This window comes from Camelus ferus, chromosome 10 (genome assembly GCF_009834535.1).
Source record: "Camelus ferus isolate YT-003-E chromosome 10, BCGSAC_Cfer_1.0, whole genome shotgun sequence".
Taxonomy (NCBI): domain Eukaryota; kingdom Metazoa; phylum Chordata; class Mammalia; order Artiodactyla; family Camelidae; genus Camelus; species Camelus ferus.
This window is the reverse complement of record NC_045705.1, coordinates 59,491,685-59,510,236: the sequence shown is the minus strand read 5'-3', so window position 1 is coordinate 59,510,236 and position 18,552 is coordinate 59,491,685. Positions and strand designations below refer to the sequence as shown.

The 18,552-nt window shown below is 41.2% G+C and overlaps 1 protein-coding gene and 1 long non-coding RNA gene across 23 annotated transcripts in view; one reads left to right on the top strand and one right to left on the bottom strand.

The window, feature by feature from the left end:
* XRRA1 (X-ray radiation resistance associated 1) overlaps nucleotides 1-18,552 on the top strand; it is a 172,317-nt gene that overhangs the window by 7,858 nt on the left and 145,907 nt on the right. For 10 of the 22 annotated variants that reach the window (XM_032489355.1, XM_032489354.1, XM_032489363.1 and 7 more), the window contains 5 exons: nucleotides 2,960-3,141; nucleotides 6,529-6,600; nucleotides 7,774-7,846; nucleotides 10,934-11,031; nucleotides 15,821-15,954. In XM_032489355.1, the coding sequence (XP_032345246.1) occupies nucleotides 2,960-3,141; nucleotides 6,529-6,600; nucleotides 7,774-7,846; nucleotides 10,934-11,031; nucleotides 15,821-15,954 (559 nt within the window). Of the gene's footprint in view, nucleotides 1-2,959; nucleotides 4,820-5,811; nucleotides 6,601-7,773; nucleotides 7,847-10,933; nucleotides 11,032-15,820; nucleotides 15,955-18,552 lie in introns of those variants that run through there. The other 12 variants (XM_032489376.1, XM_032489367.1, XM_032489371.1 and 9 more) reach the window with 11 other exon arrangements.
* Nucleotides 1,870-12,083, bottom strand: LOC116666475. The gene is made up of 3 exons (XR_004323358.1): nucleotides 12,002-12,083; nucleotides 5,320-5,324; nucleotides 1,870-1,880 (listed from the first exon to the last, which is right to left on the bottom strand). It is a non-coding gene; the product is annotated as an uncharacterized LOC116666475 (long non-coding RNA).

Below are 18,552 nucleotides of genomic sequence, written 5' to 3'. Positions count from 1 at the left end.
AGGGTCACACAAGAAAAAAGAAAGATTGTAAATTACGGGAGACTGAGATGTGACGACTAAATGAAATGTGAGGTCTTGCATTACATCCTGGAACAGAAACAGGACATTAGTGAGAAAACTGTCAAAATTCAAAGAAGGGCTATAGATTAATTACTGATGTTGTACCAATGTTAATTTCTTAGTTTCAACCATTGTGTTATTTTTAATTTTTAAAAAAATTTATACAATTTTAAAAGATTACTTTCCATTTACAGTGATTACAAAATATTGGCTATATTCCCTGTGTTGTGCAGTACATCTTTGAGTCTGTCTTATACCCAGTAGTTTGTGCCTCCCACTCCTGCCCCCATATTGCCCTTCTACTCCCTCTAATTTATTCTCTGTATCAGTGAGTCTGCTTCTTTTTTGTTATATTCACTAGTTTGTTGTATTTTTCAGATTCCACATGTAAGTGATGACATGCAGTATTTGTCTTTGTCTGGCTTATTTCACTTAACATAATGCTCTCCAAATCCATCCATGTTGCTGCAAATGGCAAATTTTCTTTCTTTTTTATGGCTGCGTAGCATTCCATTGAATAAATATATATATAATATATATATATATATATATATATATTTATATATATACCACATCTTCCTTATCCATTCATCTGTTGATGGACACTTAGGTTGCTTCCATATCTTGGCAAATGTAAATAATGCTGCTGTGAACATTGGGGTGCATGTATCTTTTTGAATTAGTGTTTTTGTTTTTTTAGATATATACCCAGGAGTGGGATTGCTGTGTTATATGGTAGTTCTATTTTTAGTTTTTTGAGAAACCTCCATACTGTTTTCCACAGTGGCTACACCAACTTATTTTAATACCAACAGTATACAAGGTTCCCTTTTTTCTACATCCTCAGCAACGTTTGTTATATGTGTTCTTTTTGATGCTAGCCATTCTGACAGGTGTGAGGTGATATCGTGGTTTTGACTTCATTTCTCTGATGATAGCGATGTTGAGAATCTTTTCATGTTGGCCATCTGTATTTCCTCTTTGGAAAAATGTCTACTCAGGTCTTCTGCCCACTTTTTGATTGGGTTGTTCAGTGTTTTTTTGTTTTGTTTTGTTTTTGATGTTGAGTTGTATGAGCTGTTTATATATATTGAATATTAACCCCTTATTGATCATATCATTTGCAGATACCCTTTCCTATTCAGTAGGTTGTCTTTTTGTTTTGTCGATGGTTTCCTTTGCTGTGCAAAAAGGTTTAAATTATAATTATATAAGATGTTAACATTAGGAAAACTGGGTGAAAGCTGTACGGGAACTCTGTATTATTTTTACAACTTTAATGGAATTCTAAAATAGCTCAAAATGAAAATTTACGAGGAAAATAAAAACCTTCCCATGGATACTTTTCCTACTGGAAGACTACTCCATTAAAACCCAAACTCCTTATTCTGTTTCTCAAGACATTTCTGATCTGACGTTGCTGACCTCCCTCAGCCCCATCTTGTTTCCTTCGTGTTCATCTCTTGACACCCTCTGGGCCTTCTTCCTGGCTGTGTTGGCAGTTTGGGCACCACCTCAGCCTGGAGTCTCCAGGAGTTGGGACTATTAGGATAAGACAAAGGTCCGTGCCCCAGATTGGGACAGCCCTGGGAAACAGTGCCTGAGCTGTCAGGCCCAGGGTGGGAATAGGAACTGGCTCCCATCAGACGAAGGGCAGGAGCTGCATTCAAGAGACAGGATTAGTGGCAGTGGTCAGAGCCCCTGAGGAAGGGGTAGTGGGCTGTGTGGGCAGGAGGCCCCAAGCTGGTTCCCACAGCTCTGTGCCATTCTTCTGTGCAGTCCTGATCTTTCATACCTCTGAGTACTTCTTGTGCTCTTCCCTCTGCCCAAGCTCCTTGGTTTTTCTGTTTCCACCTAGTCAACTTTCAACATGCACTGTCTAGCTCATGCCCTAGGCTGGTAGCTCCCTTTACATTATTAAGCGCCTTCAAATCCTCTGTCATAGTCTTCTCCATAGCCCCAGCTCAAAGTAGACACTCAGAAAAGGTCTAAATGGATGATTGTGGGTGGGGCTGTGTCTCAGGGTTTGTTCAGCGACACTCGCGGTGTGGTAAGCTCTGTGCAGGCGTTGGGAGCACTGAGATTAACAAATTAGACAAAGTGTGCTCTTGTGGAGCTCCCACTCTAGAGGGCAAGACAGACAATAAACAAGTGAACAAATACGATAATTACAGATTGCAGTGAATGCCTTGCAGTAAATAAACTACCGATGAAGGAGAGAAGAGATTCTAGAATGTTGTCATGGTTTTTGTTAGGTGGGCTTACTAGGAAACTCATTCTTTTTGCTTGCATGCATTTTACGGTTCCTGCTACAGTGAATGTGTTTTGTTTTGTTTTTATTTTTTTTGGGGGATGCTAACTGTCTTACTATTTTCTTGTCCTGAGCCCCTAACGCAACCTTTTACCTATAATGATAAAATTCAGGGTAAGGTCTGGGAAGATGGAGTCCACTGAGTTGGTGTCACACAATGGGCTTCACCCAAGAGATGACAAATGGGGAGGTAACTAGCTGGCATAGGAAAGAATGATCAGCTCTGCTGAGGAGAATCAGGCAAGGCTTCGCAAAACAGGAAATACTTGATCTGGAATCCTGAAGAAACAATTAGAGTTTGGAGGCAAAAATGTGGAGGAAGGAATTGGGCAAGTTATTCCACACTTTGAGCCTTAGCCTTTTCATCTGTAAAATGGGGGCAGTAGCATGTCTTCAATGGGTTTGGAGTCAATTAAATGAGACAGGTATATAGACACCTCCCTCCCCAGCTGCAGCACAGTATCTGGAGCATATTAGGTAATGAGGAGCTGATTTAGGTTTTAGTATTATAGATAAACATTCTGTAAGTGCACTAGTTGTGGCTTTGGAGGAATTTGCTCCTTTTCACTGTTCTGATCTTCTCAACAGGCCGAGGACACTGGTTAGTGGCTCGGAAACGTAGCCACAAGAAGAAGCCCAAGGGTGTGGTTGAGGCACCCGCTGAAGGTCAGGAAAGCCAGAAGATTTCTTTTGAGGTCGGAGGGAAGAAAGTGTCTCGACAGGAAAGCCAAGTGGACACTGCTAGACATGTGCTGGACCGGGCTTTTCTTGTGAGAGGAAATGGATCCTGGAATGGCTGGCAGCACCAGCTAATGACTGTCTTGGTGGGGGGCAAGGACTTGCCCCGTACAGTTACCCCCAGTCCATCCCAAACTATTAGAGTGATCTTGGCAAATTGAGTACAGCCAGATGATGAAGGGACCCAAAGCTCTCTTAATTTGTAAAGTTTTTTTATATCCACCTTGTGAGATCGGTATTATCATCCCTATTATGTTGTTGCCAGTGTGCAGATGAGAAAACTGAGGCGCCGAGAACTAATTTGCCTTTGCCAGGTTCCCTCAGCTATTAATTAGGACTGTGGTCTACCCAGGATTAAAACTACTGAGGATTAGAACTCTGGTCTACTGACTCCAAAGCCTGTGCCTTTATGTTTTATCAGATAAAAACTTACAATAGAGTTAGAGAGGCAAAGAAGTAGGTCAGGGAGAGTTAGTAAATTGAAAATCCTATTCCAGCACCTAGTAGGATGTAAAGATTCCTGCTCTGCTTTGGGGAGATTGCTCTAGGAGCAGAGGGATTGAGGAGGTCCCACACATCACAGCCTTTGTCCTTTGGGTTTAGTGTCTGGCTAAAGGCCAGGAATGCCAACCAGATATTACCCAGTGACTAGAGAAGGCTTTACAAAGAGGACTTGAGTGGCTGTGCTGGAGACCAGCCATGTAATTTTACACCTGCTCTGTGCAATGCCTTGGTGGCTTTGCAAAGAGAGAGACATTTTGTAAGCCAATATTAACATACAGTCCAGTGCTCATAGCTCCCTAAGAAGAACTCTCTGGCAGCCTGCTTTGTGCCCAGGCTTTGTTTATGGTTCCCAAAGATAGATTTCTGCATGGATCAGATGTTGAAAGAGGGCTTTAAGGGGGCAGCTGATTGCATCTCACCTCAAGGCAGGTAGTGTAAACTTTTTGCAGAGTCCTGGGAATTTCTTTGATTATGATGTCCACTTCCTGGGGGTGAGGAAGACAAACAACAGGACTGAGGAAAAACACTTCCCATAGTGATCTTCTTTTCCCCTTTGTTTCCAGCAATATATATGTCCCACGTTAATCGAGATGGCTTGTTACCCATGTTGCCACTTTGGATAGCAGAAGAAACAAGGATGTTTTTCAGAGTAATGGGATACCTACCTACCTGATGGATAGTTCTACTTGAATGTTTCACTGGCACCTCATATTGAACTACTGCACCAATCCCCTTTTACCAAGTCCCCAAAATACTTCTTTTCTAGTGTTAACTACACTGTGATGTTACTACCATCTACCCAGTCACCAAGCAAGTAACCTGGGGTTATCCTCGACACTTACCTCCCCATCACCACCCCAACCCTTGCCGTTACCAAGCTTTGGTACTTTTATTAAATAGTTGTCAAATCTGTATTACTCTCTTCATCTGCACTGCCACCAACCTAATCTGAGCCACTATCATCTTTTATTGGATTAATTGAATAACAGAGGTGCTTTTGTTTCACATAAAACAAAGCCAGAGGCATTATTATTTCAGGGTAGGCTAATTCACTGGTTTAATGACGTCTTCCAAGGCTCATGTTCCTCCATCTTTCTGCTCTTATATACTCAGCATGTTAACTTGTCTTCTTGGGCTGATTGCGTTCATGATCCCAAGATGGCTGCTGCAGCTCTGGTCATCACATTTAAAGGATAACATCCAGAGGTAGAAAAGAGATTGTTGCTGTCTTTTTTTTTTTTCTCTCTCTCTTGTTTTTCTGTCTTTCTCTTTCTTTTTTTTTTTTTTTTTTTGGTAAGTTGCTTTTTTTCATTCTTTTTTATTAAAGTATAGTCAATTTACAGTGTTGTGTCAATTTCTGGTGTACAGCATAATATTTCAGTCATACATATGCATACATATGCTCATTTTTATATTCTTTTTCATTTTAGTTACTACATAATATTGAATTTAGTTCCCTGTGCTGTACAGTATAAACTTGTTGTTTATCTATTTTATATATAGTAGTTAGTATCTGCAACTTTCAAACTCTGAATTTAGCCCTTCCCACCCCTTTATCCCCTGGTAATGGTAAATTTGTTCTCTAGGTCTGTGAATCTGTTTCTGTTTGTAAATAAGTTCATTTGTGTCTTTTTTTTAGATTCCACATATAAGTGATATCATATGGTATTTTTCTTTCCTTTCTGGCTTAATACACTTAGAATGACAATCTCTAGATCCATCCATACTGCTGAAAATGGCATTATTTTACTCTTTTTTATGGCTGAGTAGTATTCAATTGTATATATATACCACCTCTTCTTTATCCAGTGATCTGTCAATGGACATTTGGATTGTTTCGATGTCTTGACTATTGTAAATAGTGCTTCTGTGAACATTGGGGTGCATATGTCTTTTTGAATTATATTTTTCTCTGGATATGTGCCCAGGAGTGGGATTGCTGGATCATATAGTATATCTGTTTTTAGTTCCTTAAGGAACCTCAATACTGTCCTCCATAGTGGCTGCAGCAATTTACATTGCCACCTAAAGTGAAGAAGGGTTCCCTTTTCTCCACACCCTCTCCAGCATTTATCATTTGTAGACTTGATGATGGCTGTTTGGACTGATGTGAGGTGATAGCTCATTGTAGTTTTGATATGCATTTCTCTAACAATTAGTGATGTTGAGCATCTTTTCAGGTGCTTGTTGGCCATCTGTCTGTCTTCTTTGGAGAGATGTCTGTTTAGGTCTTTTGCCCATTTTTTTTTTACTAGGTTGTTTTTTTTTTGATATTAAGGTTTATGAACTGTTTGTATATTTTGGAAATTAGCTTATCCTGTGGATCTGCAATTTAAGGACACATTCACTTGGAGAAATGTGAATGATATTGGGGTTCTTTAACAAGGAAGTAGAGAAGTGGCTCTTGGAAAGGCATTTAACAATGTCTGGTGTATTGGCCTCACCCCACCCTTTCATAATCATACTAATGTCAGATTGTTTAGTTAGGATAAGAAGAAAGTTTGTTGATACATTATTTAGTACAGTACATGACCTAAAGTAGTACTTAGTAAATATTTGATGAATAAATGAATGAGTGAACAAGCCAATAAATTATGACAAATGTATGAGTTTGGTAAAGCCCCAGAAATAGATTTTTTTTTTTAAGAGCCAGGTAGAGGAAGTGGGGCCCAGAAAAGACAAGAGAAGGAACAGAGAGGAAGGAATCCTCCTAAAGAACCCCATGAAGTCAGTGTTTCTATCCCCATCTTACAAATGGGAAACAGGTGGGAGAGCTGAGGTGGTGGCTTGATTCTGAGCAGCTCTAAAGCCCGTGCTGTTTCCACTGTATCAGGCACCCTCAACAGGGAGTTATTTTTTGTCTTGGCCAATTACATAAGCTTTGTTTTGGGCTAACTCTCTGCACTGTGTTCCAGCTGAAGCACCACTGTGTGGAGAAACCATCAGACCTATGCAGCATTAACGTGAGCGGCCTGAAATTGTCCAAGGTAAGGCCAGCCAGCAGAGGTGTTACTGGGTGAGCCAGACTGATGGTGGCTCCTGGCTGTTTAACCAATTTACCTCCCGAGTCCCTGGGGGCTAGGAATCTGGTCACAGGGAGTGGGAAAGTCAGACAAGGACTTGCTGGGTGGAAACAACATTCAGACACAATATTTTGCTGTAAATTTGGTATTACCATTGTCCCATGTGAGGTGAGTTGAAGGAAATAAGTAGCCTTATGGAAGTGGCTTCAATTTGCTTAGAGTTTTGTTGGGCATGATTCATTGTGTGACAGAGTTCCAATCAGAAGAGCCTAAAGGAGATATTTCTCTCAGGTTTCAGTGCCAGAAGTAGTAATGATGCTTCTCCCAAGATGCTGGTTTGTTCTTAACTCACAGACTGTGACTTATGTAATGAGTAATGTTTCTTTTGTTGCATTGGCTAAAAGGTAGCTTGGAGCCACCTTTGTGGCCTACCATTAGCCAGTGTATATACTGCATATAATGGCATACATTTTTGGTTTGTAGGCCTTCCATGGCATATGAGGACAGAGTGCTTGTATAATGCCACACAGCAGTTAAAATGAGTGAACTAGAGCTATGTGTATCAACAAAAGTAAATCTCAAAAACATAGTGCTGAGTGAAGAAGGCAGGTTGCAGAATGATATCTACAATATGATTGCATTTAATATAAAGTTTTAAAACATGTTAATAATACTATATGTGGTTTATGGATACACATATATGTATTGCAAGTATAAACAGGTATGAGAATGATAATCACCAACTCAGAATAGCTGTTATCTGTGGGAGAGAAGGAGAAGAATGTGACTGGGGAGGGATATGTTGGTGGGGGGCGATCAGCTCTCTGTAATGTTTTATTTCTTTAAAGAAATTTGAGGCAAAGACTACAAAATATTCAGATTTATTAAAGCTGGATAGTGGTTTCATGGGTCTTCAGAGTATCATTCGCTATACTTTTCTGGACATTTGAATTATTTCATAATAGAAAAAAAAAAGAAGCAGAAAAGCCCTTCCCGCTCTCAACAAGTGGCTGCTCTTGTGCTCAGGATGTGTCTTATTCCTTGAGGTCTTTGCTCCTTCTTAGGGCAGCTTTGGAGCTCCAGCAAGGCCTCCAGGCAGGGAGCTAATCTTGTGTTCTTTGAAATGCCTTCCCGCAGGCTAAGGAAAAGGACTTCAAATATTTTAATTCTGTGATTTACATCAATGCTTCAGAAAACCTGCTGCCTCTAGGTAAGTTTTCTTCCTGAAAACTACCTTCTGCCTCTTGGCTGACACAGCCAGTCTCTCATGTTAGAACTTGCCTGTCAGTTCATCAGTGACTGGCCATGCATCTCTTTTCTGGGGTGCAATAGGCTGGGTGTGGGAGAACACACAGACCTGGATTCCAGCCCAGAGCTGGCACTACCTACTTCAAACATTTCTCTGTGAGCTGCTGCTTCTCTGTCTGTAAGGAGATAATTCCCTTCCTTTCTTTCTTCCCAAGGCAGGATGCCTTGTAGACTCAGACGGGATAAGTACAGTTGGCCCTTCACATCCATGGGTTCCACATCTGTGGGTTCAACCAAATATGAATGGGAAATATTTGAAAAAGAAATTCCGGAAAGTTCCAGAAAGAAAACTTGAATTTGCCATGCACTGGCAATAATTTCCATAGCGTTTACATTGTATTTGCAACTATTTACAGAGCATTTACATTACATTAAGTATTATTAGTCATTTACAGGTGATTTAAAGTGTACAGGAGGCTGTGCACAGGTTAGATGCAAATACTGTACCATTTTATGTGAGGAACTTGAGCATCTGTGGATTTTGGTGGGGGTTGGGAGGTGAGTTGGGGGTGGGGAATGAGAATGGAGGATCCTGGAACCAATCTCTTGCAGATAATGGGGGACTGTTTATGAAACATTTTCAAGCCTCTAAAAGCTCCTAGAGGAGTGTGAAGCCTTCTTGTTTATTCAGCAAATCCACAGCGACCCCTGCTGGGTGTCAGAACTAAATGCCTGCTTGGATTTTAGAAACCAGTGTCCAGTTCCTGTTATGGTGAGCTTAGTTATACCAGGATATGGTAAGTGCAATGATAGGGGGAATCAGAAAATGACAGGTAATCAGCTTGGCCGAGAGTGTCAGAAGAAACTTCTGAGATGAAGAGTACGTAAGCTGAGACCTAACACATGAATAGGAGTGACTCAGGAATTAGACGGTAAGAAGGCATTTCAGGCCCGCAGAGCAGATGCGGAATGGCAGTGCCTGATCAGGGGTCCTGAAGGAGCTTTGTATGTTTGCAAGGGATATAGGCAGGGGAGAATGGAGTCTAGAAAGGTGGGTAAGGACTACATTATCAAGGGCCCTGAATGACTTGGACTTAATCCTGCAGGCAAAGGAGAGCCTCAGAAGGCTTTGAAATAGGCTGGGTGGTGGCTGTGAGAAGCGTGGATTATAAAATGGAGGCCAGGAAACCTCGGAGATGGTTTCATTTTTCCAGGGGAGGGGAGGTGAGGCCTCAACCAGGGCTGTAGCAATAGGGGCAGAGGAAAGTGAGAAAGAGAAGGATTCAGGAGGAGGTAGAAATAACCAGACTTGGTAACTAATGGACATGGAGAGAAAAGGAGGAACCAAAGGAATTCAGTGAGACAGCACTACAGGAAAGGCAGGATTGGGGAGAAATAGGATGAGTTCAGTTTTGAATGCAGTGAGTTTAAGGATTGTTTTTAAGGAAGCATGTGACAAGTCCCTGCTCTTGAGGAAACAGCGTGGTCTGTCAAGAGCATGGGCTTGAAAAACAAAGGCCAGAAGGTATATGAAAGGACTCTCAACCTCATTAGTAAATAAAACAGTATCGAAGTACTATTTTCTACCTATAAAATATTGACAGAATGAGAAGGACTGATGACTGCCAGCATCAGTAGAGAAATGGATGCTCTCGTATTCAAGTGTAAAAAATTGGTGCAGCATCTTAGGAAGGCAATTTGGTCTCTTAAAACAGGCATTGCCTTTAATCTCATAGTTCCATTTCCAGGAATTTATTCTACAGAAACATACTTGTACAAGGCTGTTCATTGGAAATATCCTGGAAGTGCGTCTTTCTATGAGACTCTACCTACCAAGCAGTCTTTCTCTTAGACTCTACAGAACATTCCAACTCCCAGAACCACTGTTGGCCACACTTCACACCAGGTTCACTTAGAAGGCCAGGAGCGCAGCATCAGCAGCTCCTCTTCAGTGGGATCCTCACAGCAGTTCCTGTAGCCATCCGTGAGCCGTACTCTGTGGCCCCCAGCTTGGGTCCAAGACAATGAGACTCTTTGTGTAGATGCAGGAGCCTTGTTAAACTCTATGTCTGGCTTAGAAACCTTGTTCCTCATAGGAGCAAAGAGCTGTTATAACACTGTAGACGTAGCTCCCAGAGTTCCTGCAAAGAACATGTCCAGGTATAGAAGTCAGCATGCACAGAGAAGCCCACAGTTATGCCCTCGTCAGATATTTATAGTTCATTTATAGTTTCTCCTAGTCCAGATGTGATTTACTCATCTGGGGTCATTTTTACCACAGCAATATTGCCTAATGACACAGTTACCATGTTATTTGTTTCAGGTTACCAGGGGAAGAGGGCTAGAAAGTTAACCCAAGGTCCAGTTCTCAAGCAGAAGGAGAAAAGTGTTCTTACCTTTTATCCAGATAGTCTAACAATTATCACTAGGGGAATGGATAAGTAAAATAGAATATGTCTATACTATAGAACATAATTCAGACATTATGCAGATCTATGTTTTGATTTGGAACAGTCTTTTAACTCATATTGTTAAGGGAAAAAAACAAGTCACAGTACAATGTGTATAGTATGATTCCCATTCTGTAAGAAGTGTGTGTGTGGTTCAGTATACACAAGAGAAAAAGTCTAGAGTATTATAGGTGAAACTTTGAATAGTTGTCTCTGGGTGTTGAGATTAAGGGAATTTTTATTTTTCTATGTTTTTTATTTTTACTTTTATTGGTGGAAATTTTTGCTTTTATAATCAGAAATAATATTTTTAAAATAGGTTTTGGAGTTAGACTTAGATTCAGTTCTTGGCCCCTCCACTTATCAGCAATTCTGTTTCTAGCAAATCACTTAGTCTAGCTGAGCCTTTGTTTTTTCAGCAGTAGAATGAAAGTAGTAATCCCTATTTTTCAGGGTTGTTAGAGATTTAGAGCCCTTGTATGTAAAACACTTTACCCAGTGCCTGGCCTAACCCAGTGGGAACACAGTAAATAACTGTTAGATTCTTTCTCTTAAATCCTTCCCGATCTGTAGATTCTCTCTTTCTCCTCCCCTTGTAGAGGCATTTCACACGTTTCCAGCTTTAAAGGAACTGGAGCTCGCATTTAACAGCATCAAAACAGTCTACGTGAAATATGGAGACTTTAAGTCCTTAGAAGTAAGTTGGAGGTAGGGAGTTTTTGGAGCCCACCTGTTTCCCTGTAAGGAATGGGTGTAGAGGAGATTGCTGATTATAACTGTTGGGAAGGGGCTCTCTGGCCTTTGTAGCCAGACCCTTGCTTCCAGGTGTTCCTCTGGGGAGGGAAGTGGGGTTGGTGGTGGTGGCAAATAGATGAGAATATATTTTATCTCTAGCCATGGTGCATGGTTCTGGAAAATAAATGCCAAAGGTCATCTCCAAAGAAGTCTGTGCAGAAAAGTGAGTTTAAACAGAGTATTATAGGAGAGAGAGTTTGAGGGGAGATCTGGCTCCAGTGCGGGTTAAGGAGTCATGGACGTTAAATGCTAGGAACAGCAGATTGGACCAGCTCAACTAGAGGTGTTATGGACTGATTCCGGAGACCCATCCTCGTCTGAGTGAGCCCGATTGGTTCTAATGAGCTAGGATAAGGCTGTAGGCCATAGGCCCAGAGATGAATGTAAAATAAAGTAGGGCTTCTATGAGTTCTAGAGCAGACTCTTGACATTTGTACATCCATAGCTGTTTTCCAAACCCCAGATTCAAAAATACAAAAAAAAAAAAAAAAAAAGTTTGCATTCTTGGCTTTCTCCTTCATTGAATTTCCTGTAGTCATGCATTTTTGATACATTTTCTCATACTTCAAATTAATCACCTCTTCAACATCCATGAAAACTTTAAGGTGATTTTTCACAAAGAAACAAAGCTTTTGTCACCACCTGAGAGTCACTGCATACATGGAGAGTAGAGAACAGCACAGCTGAGCAAGGCGTGGGGCTGGGCATCTGGCCAGGCTCACTAAGTAATGGGCTCTTTGCCACATTGTTGGCCTCATAGAAAAGTTTCAGACTCACACCTCAGCAAAGTTTCTGCATGTCATGAGCCTTGGGGTTTACCCCAAAGAGCTGGTAACTTACATAATTTAATCTGCAAACATCAGGGGTCAGACATTCTTCATAAAAACCTCATTTAACTTGGTCTGGCCAGAGACAGAGAGAGGGAGAGAGAGGGAGACCTTCCACAAGAGTGAGTTTTTAAGAGTTAATTTTATTTGTATAAATACAAGTAAGTTTTAAGAAGTTTTGACCACTTGGGATGGCAGTCTTCCTAAAATGGATTATATGTCTTTGCATTTTTAAAGCATGCTATACTGAATTTAATGGTATTTTCTCTCCGTGGTTTCTGGTCATATTGAGGATAACAGTGAGTTGAGACAGTGGTGGGTCTCATACTTACTGGACTTTCAAGAGCTTTGCTTCCTCAATAAAACAGACAGAGCAAGAGTAAATTTACAACTGAAGCAATTTTGTGCTAAGTTAAAAAGCATTTTATACTAGAGTTTATTATAGACGGTGGGGAACAAGTTCCAGATGCTCTAGAGATACAGAGAGCCATTTCCCTCACCTACAGGCCTGGGAGCATTGTCTTACAAACTTTCATTAATTTGTTATTTTGCTTTTTTAAAAAATAGTTATTGAGCTCCTGTGTGTCGTGCATTGTGCCAGGCAACTTATCTTCCTTCCCCTCTACCATTTCAAACCCCTACTTCACGTGCCTGTAGGCAGTGGGGAGGGGACATACCTACAGGCTCTGACCCCCAGCTGACTAGCTTGGATCATGATTGACTTTTTGGAGGCCCTACTTGATTGTTTGATAGCAACTGATGAAGTTTATTTATTCAGCAGACTAGCTTTACCCAAGGGAAATTATTTACATAAAAGAGTAAGCCAAAGTCAAGATGCAGACTATAAATGAGAATAGGAAATCTTTTGGCCAATCATTTGTTTTCATCTCTATGGTTTGTGGATGCTCTTTAAGAAAAAGGATAAACCTGTCAAATGTCCTGAGTTTACAGCTCACAGCAATGAATACTTTGATGTGTAATAAAACTTGATGTGACTCAGCAGATGCAGCATCCAAGTTAGGAATCTTCTGTCCCTTTTTGCCAGAAGGGCTGTCACCTCAAGTGGAACTCTTCAGGAGTCAGTTTAGAAAAACAGCTTTGTCATGATTTGATTCTCTACATACAGGTCTGAAAAAGAGTCAGCTGGAGCCCTGCCCTTCCCTGAAAGTCAGGAGACCTTGCTTCTAGTCTTGATCTGCCACTACTTTGCCTTACCTTCTGGGCCAAGTAACTTACTCTCTCTGGAACTTAAGTTTCCTCTCTGTAAGTCCTGGGCCAGCTATGAAATTCTGTGACCTGTGGTTCTAAGATTGTTCATTTCTTTGAGCTGCCCTTGATTCCACAGAAAGCAAATTTGGACCCAACATTAAATAGCCTAATGCAGCTAGAGCAAGGGTCGGCAAACTTTTTCTGGTAAGAGGCCAGACAGTAAATATTTTAGGCTTTGCAGTCCATGTGGTCATAACTAGTCATAACTGTCGTAACTAGTCAACTCTGCTGTTGCAGAAGGAAAGCAGCTGTAGACAGTATGTAAACAAATGGGCAAGGCTGTGTTCCCAGAGAGCTTTATGATGCTGAAATTGAATTTTACATAATTTTCATACTATATTATTCTTCCTGGTTTTTTTTCCCCCAGCCATTGAAAAATGTAAAAACCATTCTTAGCTCATAGGCCGTACAAAACAGACAGCTGGCTGGATTTGGCTTACAGATCTTTGATTGCCAGTTTCTGAGTGAGAACACTGATGAAACAGCTCAGTATGGTTGGGATGAGTGACACACAGTTGAGTGTGGGGATAAATGAGCCCAGAGGGGTAACAGAAGAGAGAACATAGAGAGCATTGGAAGCCTTGCTAAGGACTTTGAACCTTATCTTATGGATAAAAGGGATTCATTGAAGGATTTGTAGCTGAGGAGTAATAGGGTCAGAACTGTATTTTAGAAAAACCAGTATGGCTACTATATGAAGAGTGGATTGTAAGGAACAAGTATGAGAGATACTAAGGAGGTAGAATTAATAGGTTTTGTTGACTACCTACATATGGGTATGAATTATCCCCATCTTTGTCTGTGTTTATCCAAGCTAGCTTTCCGGGTCTTCCTTCTTGAAGCGTTCTCTCTTTGCCCCTGCCAAGTGGGCTCTCCCCTTTGTGTGAATACTCAGAACTTTAAGAGGTTTGAGAATTTGCTGATGGCGGCACGAACTCCTTTGGTGCCGGGCATCTTCTGTGGCCTGTACAGTCTTATCAAGCCCTCTCTAGACCATGGACTCTAGTCATACCTACACCATTTGCAGTTCTCAGATAAGCAAAGCTGACTCCTGCCTCCTGGCTTCTATGCATGCCACTTACTGGGCTGTATGTCTTTTGCCCTTAACAATTTTGTGAATACTGACTAGTCTCTGAGGACAGCTTCAGCGTCATCTGCTTTATGAAGCCTGTCTGGACCTCTGGTAGAGCTCAAACATCTATCCCAACATCATTTCTTCTTAACAGACTTATAAATGTATCTAGCTGCCCAACTAGGCTGTGAGCTCACCCAGGGCATGGACTGGTTCAAAGTAAGCCTTCAGTTTAGATGCCTTGAAGAAGGGATGGTAATGACCATGACAGCCAACAGTAAGCATTTACTGTATACCAGGCCCCATGCTAAAGACTTTATCTACATAATTCCTCATAAAAATCCATTATTATTTCCACTTTGTAGGTAAGGAAGCTCAGGTTAAGTAATTTGCCCAAGGTCACACAACTAACCAGGACTTAAACCCAGGTCTACAGAGCCCATCAAATAAGTACTACAGTGGAGTCAGACCTCCTTTGGCAGTGACTTACAGTCAGTTGTGTATATGCGTGAATGACCATGTGACATTGGAGTGGCTGACTGAAAACCTTACCCATGCACCAACTGGATAAGATGCTGAAACTGGCCCCATTCAATAGGCATCAATGGGTGTGTGGGGCTGGAGCGGGAGGGAAAGGAGCGGACTTGTACATAAGAACTAAAATGAGTGTCCAGAGAGGCTCTTGTAGAAGAGAGAGAACAAAGACTGGGATGATATCATTCATCACAATTACCTTTGTCTTTGCGGAGAGAAACTGTTTCCTGACTGACCCCCTGGCCCCAGTCAACTATCTCGTGAATCTAGGTGGCCAGTTAGAAGGTGCTTTATGATGAGGTGACAGTTTGGATCATTGTCCTCTATTAAGCCAGCTCATTTCAGCTGATTTTTTAATGTGCATTTACTATGTGCCAGGTCCTATGCTAGGTTATAAGGATACAGCAATACAGTGCCAAGGCCTTTCAACTCAGAGAGTTTATAGTCTAGTGTACCACTGTGTGCCAGACTGCTGGGCACATCCGTGTACCAGTATTAGACTCAGTTATCACAGATACCTGGTCAACCATGAAAAACACTCTCAGAGCAGTCTAGATAAAGTCAGAGGAGGGGTGAGTCCAAGTGGTTGGAGAATTAAGAAAAGTTTTATAAGGAGACAGCTTTTGAGCCAGCCTTTTCAGGCTTAGATTCAGATACATGGAGAAAGGGCTTTCCTGGTTGAGTGAAAAGCTCAAGTAAAGATTTCTAGGTCGGGGGAGGAAAGGAATGGGGAGGAGTCACTTTGGCCAACACCACAGGATAAACAAAGGCTTGCAGTGTGGGAGCTAAGGCTGACAAATAGGTTGGGAACTGACTCCAGTAGACCTTGAATGTTAACCCACAGAGTCAAGAGGGTTTTAGCCTGTGGGTGATGGGCCCTCTGGAAGGTTAAAAAAAAAAAAAAAAAGGGACCAGCTCCCGCCTCATGTATGAGCATCATTGTTACGAGTAGTGCTTCTTTTTCCCCGTCTCTTATCCTTGCACCACAGTTCCTGGACCTTTCCTTCAACAGCCTGACTGCGGAGGCCATCTGTGATCTGGGGATTCTGCCACACCTCCGTGTCCTGCTCCTCACAGGCAATGGACTCACCTCCCTGCCGCCCAGTTTGGCTGTCACAGAGCAGTAAGTTCTACATCCCAGAGTCTGTCCCATGTGTTCCCTTGTGAGCCTCTATCTGGGTACAAGTCTCCAAGGAAATCATCTAGAGCAGCTGGAAAGGGCGGTAAGGGCAGGCTGTGAGTGCTCAAAGCAGGGAGAATGCCACCTACTGAAGCTTCCAGAAAAAGCTTCCATGGGAACCGGGCCACAAAGGTTGGGGAGGCCTCAGCTGGGTGTTTCACAGTCCCCTGTGCTGTTTATTAGGGGAGATACTGGTGTCTGACAAGTCACTTTCCCTTCCTCTGATCAGTCATTGTAGGCTATGGCTGTTGCTCTTGCCAGACTGTTCCCCCTTCCTGAACCCTCTAAATAAGCCTGACGTAGTCCCATTTTGCACGTTTGCTGAGGCCATACCTTCTGGCTAGAATGTACTGGTCTTTCCTCTCTTAGTAACGATAACATGTATGTAGTGCTCACTATGTGTCAGACACTGTCCTCAGCATTTAACATACATTAATTTATTTATTCCTCACAACAGCCCTATGAAGTAGGTGTCCTATTGTTATCCTCATTTTATAGATGAGGAAATTGAGGCACAGGTAGGTTAAATAACTCATCCAGAGTTACAGCGCTTGTAAGTGGGAGAGCCAGGATTTGAACCAAGTCCAACTGACTCCAGAGACCATGCTTATGGCCATTACATTCTCTTATGTAGATTCTGTGTGTATTCCAAGGGCTAGCTCAGACCCTTCTCCTTTCTTTATCAGATGTCTTCCCATCTTAACCATTTTTTTTTATTCAGTATTTTTTCAATTTTTTTTTCACTTTTTTCTTTTTTGATTTTATTTTTTTTAACATTTTTTATGGATTTATAATCATTTTACAATGTGTCAAATTCCAGTGTACAGCACAATTTTTCAGTTGTACATGAACATACATATATTCATTGTCACATTTTTTTCTCTGTGAGCTACCATAAGATCTTGTATACTGTGCTATACAGTATAATCTTGTTTATCTATTCTACACTTTTGAAATCCCAGTCTGTCTCTTCCCACCTCCCGCCCCCTTGGCCACCACAAGTTTGTATTCTATGTCTGTGAGTATTTCTGTTTTGCATTTATGCTTTGTTTGTTTGTTTTAGATTCCATATATGAGCAATCCCATATGGTATTTTTCTTTCTCTTTCTGGCTTACTTCATTTAGAATGACATCCTCCGGAGCATTCATGTTGCTGCAAATGACATTATGTTGTCAGTTTTTATGGCTGAGTAGTATTCCATTGTATAAATGTACCACATCTCCTTTGTCCAGTCATCTGTTGATGGACATTTAGGCTGTTTCCATGTCTTGGCTATTGTAAGTAATGCTACTATGAACATTGGGGTGCAGGTGTCATCCTGAAGTAGGGTTCCTTCTGGATATATGCCCAGGAGCGGGATTCCTGGGTCATATGGTAAGTCTATTCCTAGTCTTTTGAGGAATCTCCATACTGTTTTCCACAGTGGCTGCACCAGACTGCATTCCCACCAGCAGTGAGGGAGGGTTCCCTTTTCTCCACAGCCTCTCCAGCATTTGTCATTTGTGGACTTTTGAGTGATGGCCATTCTGACTGGTGTGAGGTGATACCTCATTGTAGTTTTGATTTGCATTTCTCTGATAATTAGTAACATTGAGCACTTTCTCATGTGCCTATTGATCATTTGTATTTCTTCCTTGGAGAATTGCTTGTTTAGGTCTTCTGCCCATTTTTGGATTGGGTTGTTTTTTTCTTGTTAAGTCGTGTGAGCTGCTTATATATTCTGGAGATCAAGCCTTTGTTGGTTTCATTTGCAAAAATTTTCTCCCATTCCGTAGGTTGTCTTTTTGTTTTACTTATGGTTTCCTTTGCTGTGCAGAAGCTTGTAAGTTTAATTAGGTCCCATTTGTTTATTCTTGCTTTTATTTCTATTGCTTGAGTAGACTGTTCTAGGAGAACATTTTTGAGATGTATGTCAGATAATGTTTTGCCTATATTTTCCTCTAGGAGGTTTGTTGTATCTTGTCTTATGTTTAAGTCTTTGATCCATTTTGAGTTTATTTTTGTGTATGGTGTAAGGGAGTGTTCTAGCTTCATTGCTTTACATGCTGCTGTCCACTTTTCCCAACACCACGTGCTGAAGAGACTGTCTCTATTCCATTGTATATTCTTGCCTCCTTTGTTGAAGATTAGTTGGCCAAATTTTGTGGGTTCATTTCTGGGCTCTCTATTCTGTTCCATTGGTCTGTATGTCTGTTTTTGTACCAATACCATGCTGTCTTGATGACTGTAGCTGTATAGTATTGTCTGAAATCTGGGAGAGTTATTCCTCCAGGCTCTTTCTTTCTCTTCAGTAATGCTTTGGCAATTCTGGGTCTTTGATGGTTCCATATGAATGTTATTATGATTTGTTCTAGTTCTGTACAATATGTCCTGGATAATTTGATAGGGATTACATTAAATCTGTAGATTGCCTTGGGCAGTGTGACCATTGTATCAATATTAATTCTTCCAATCCAAGAGCATGGGATATCTTTCCATTTTTTAAAGTCTTCTTTAATTTCCTTCATCAATGGTTTATAGTTTTCTGTGTATAATAATTT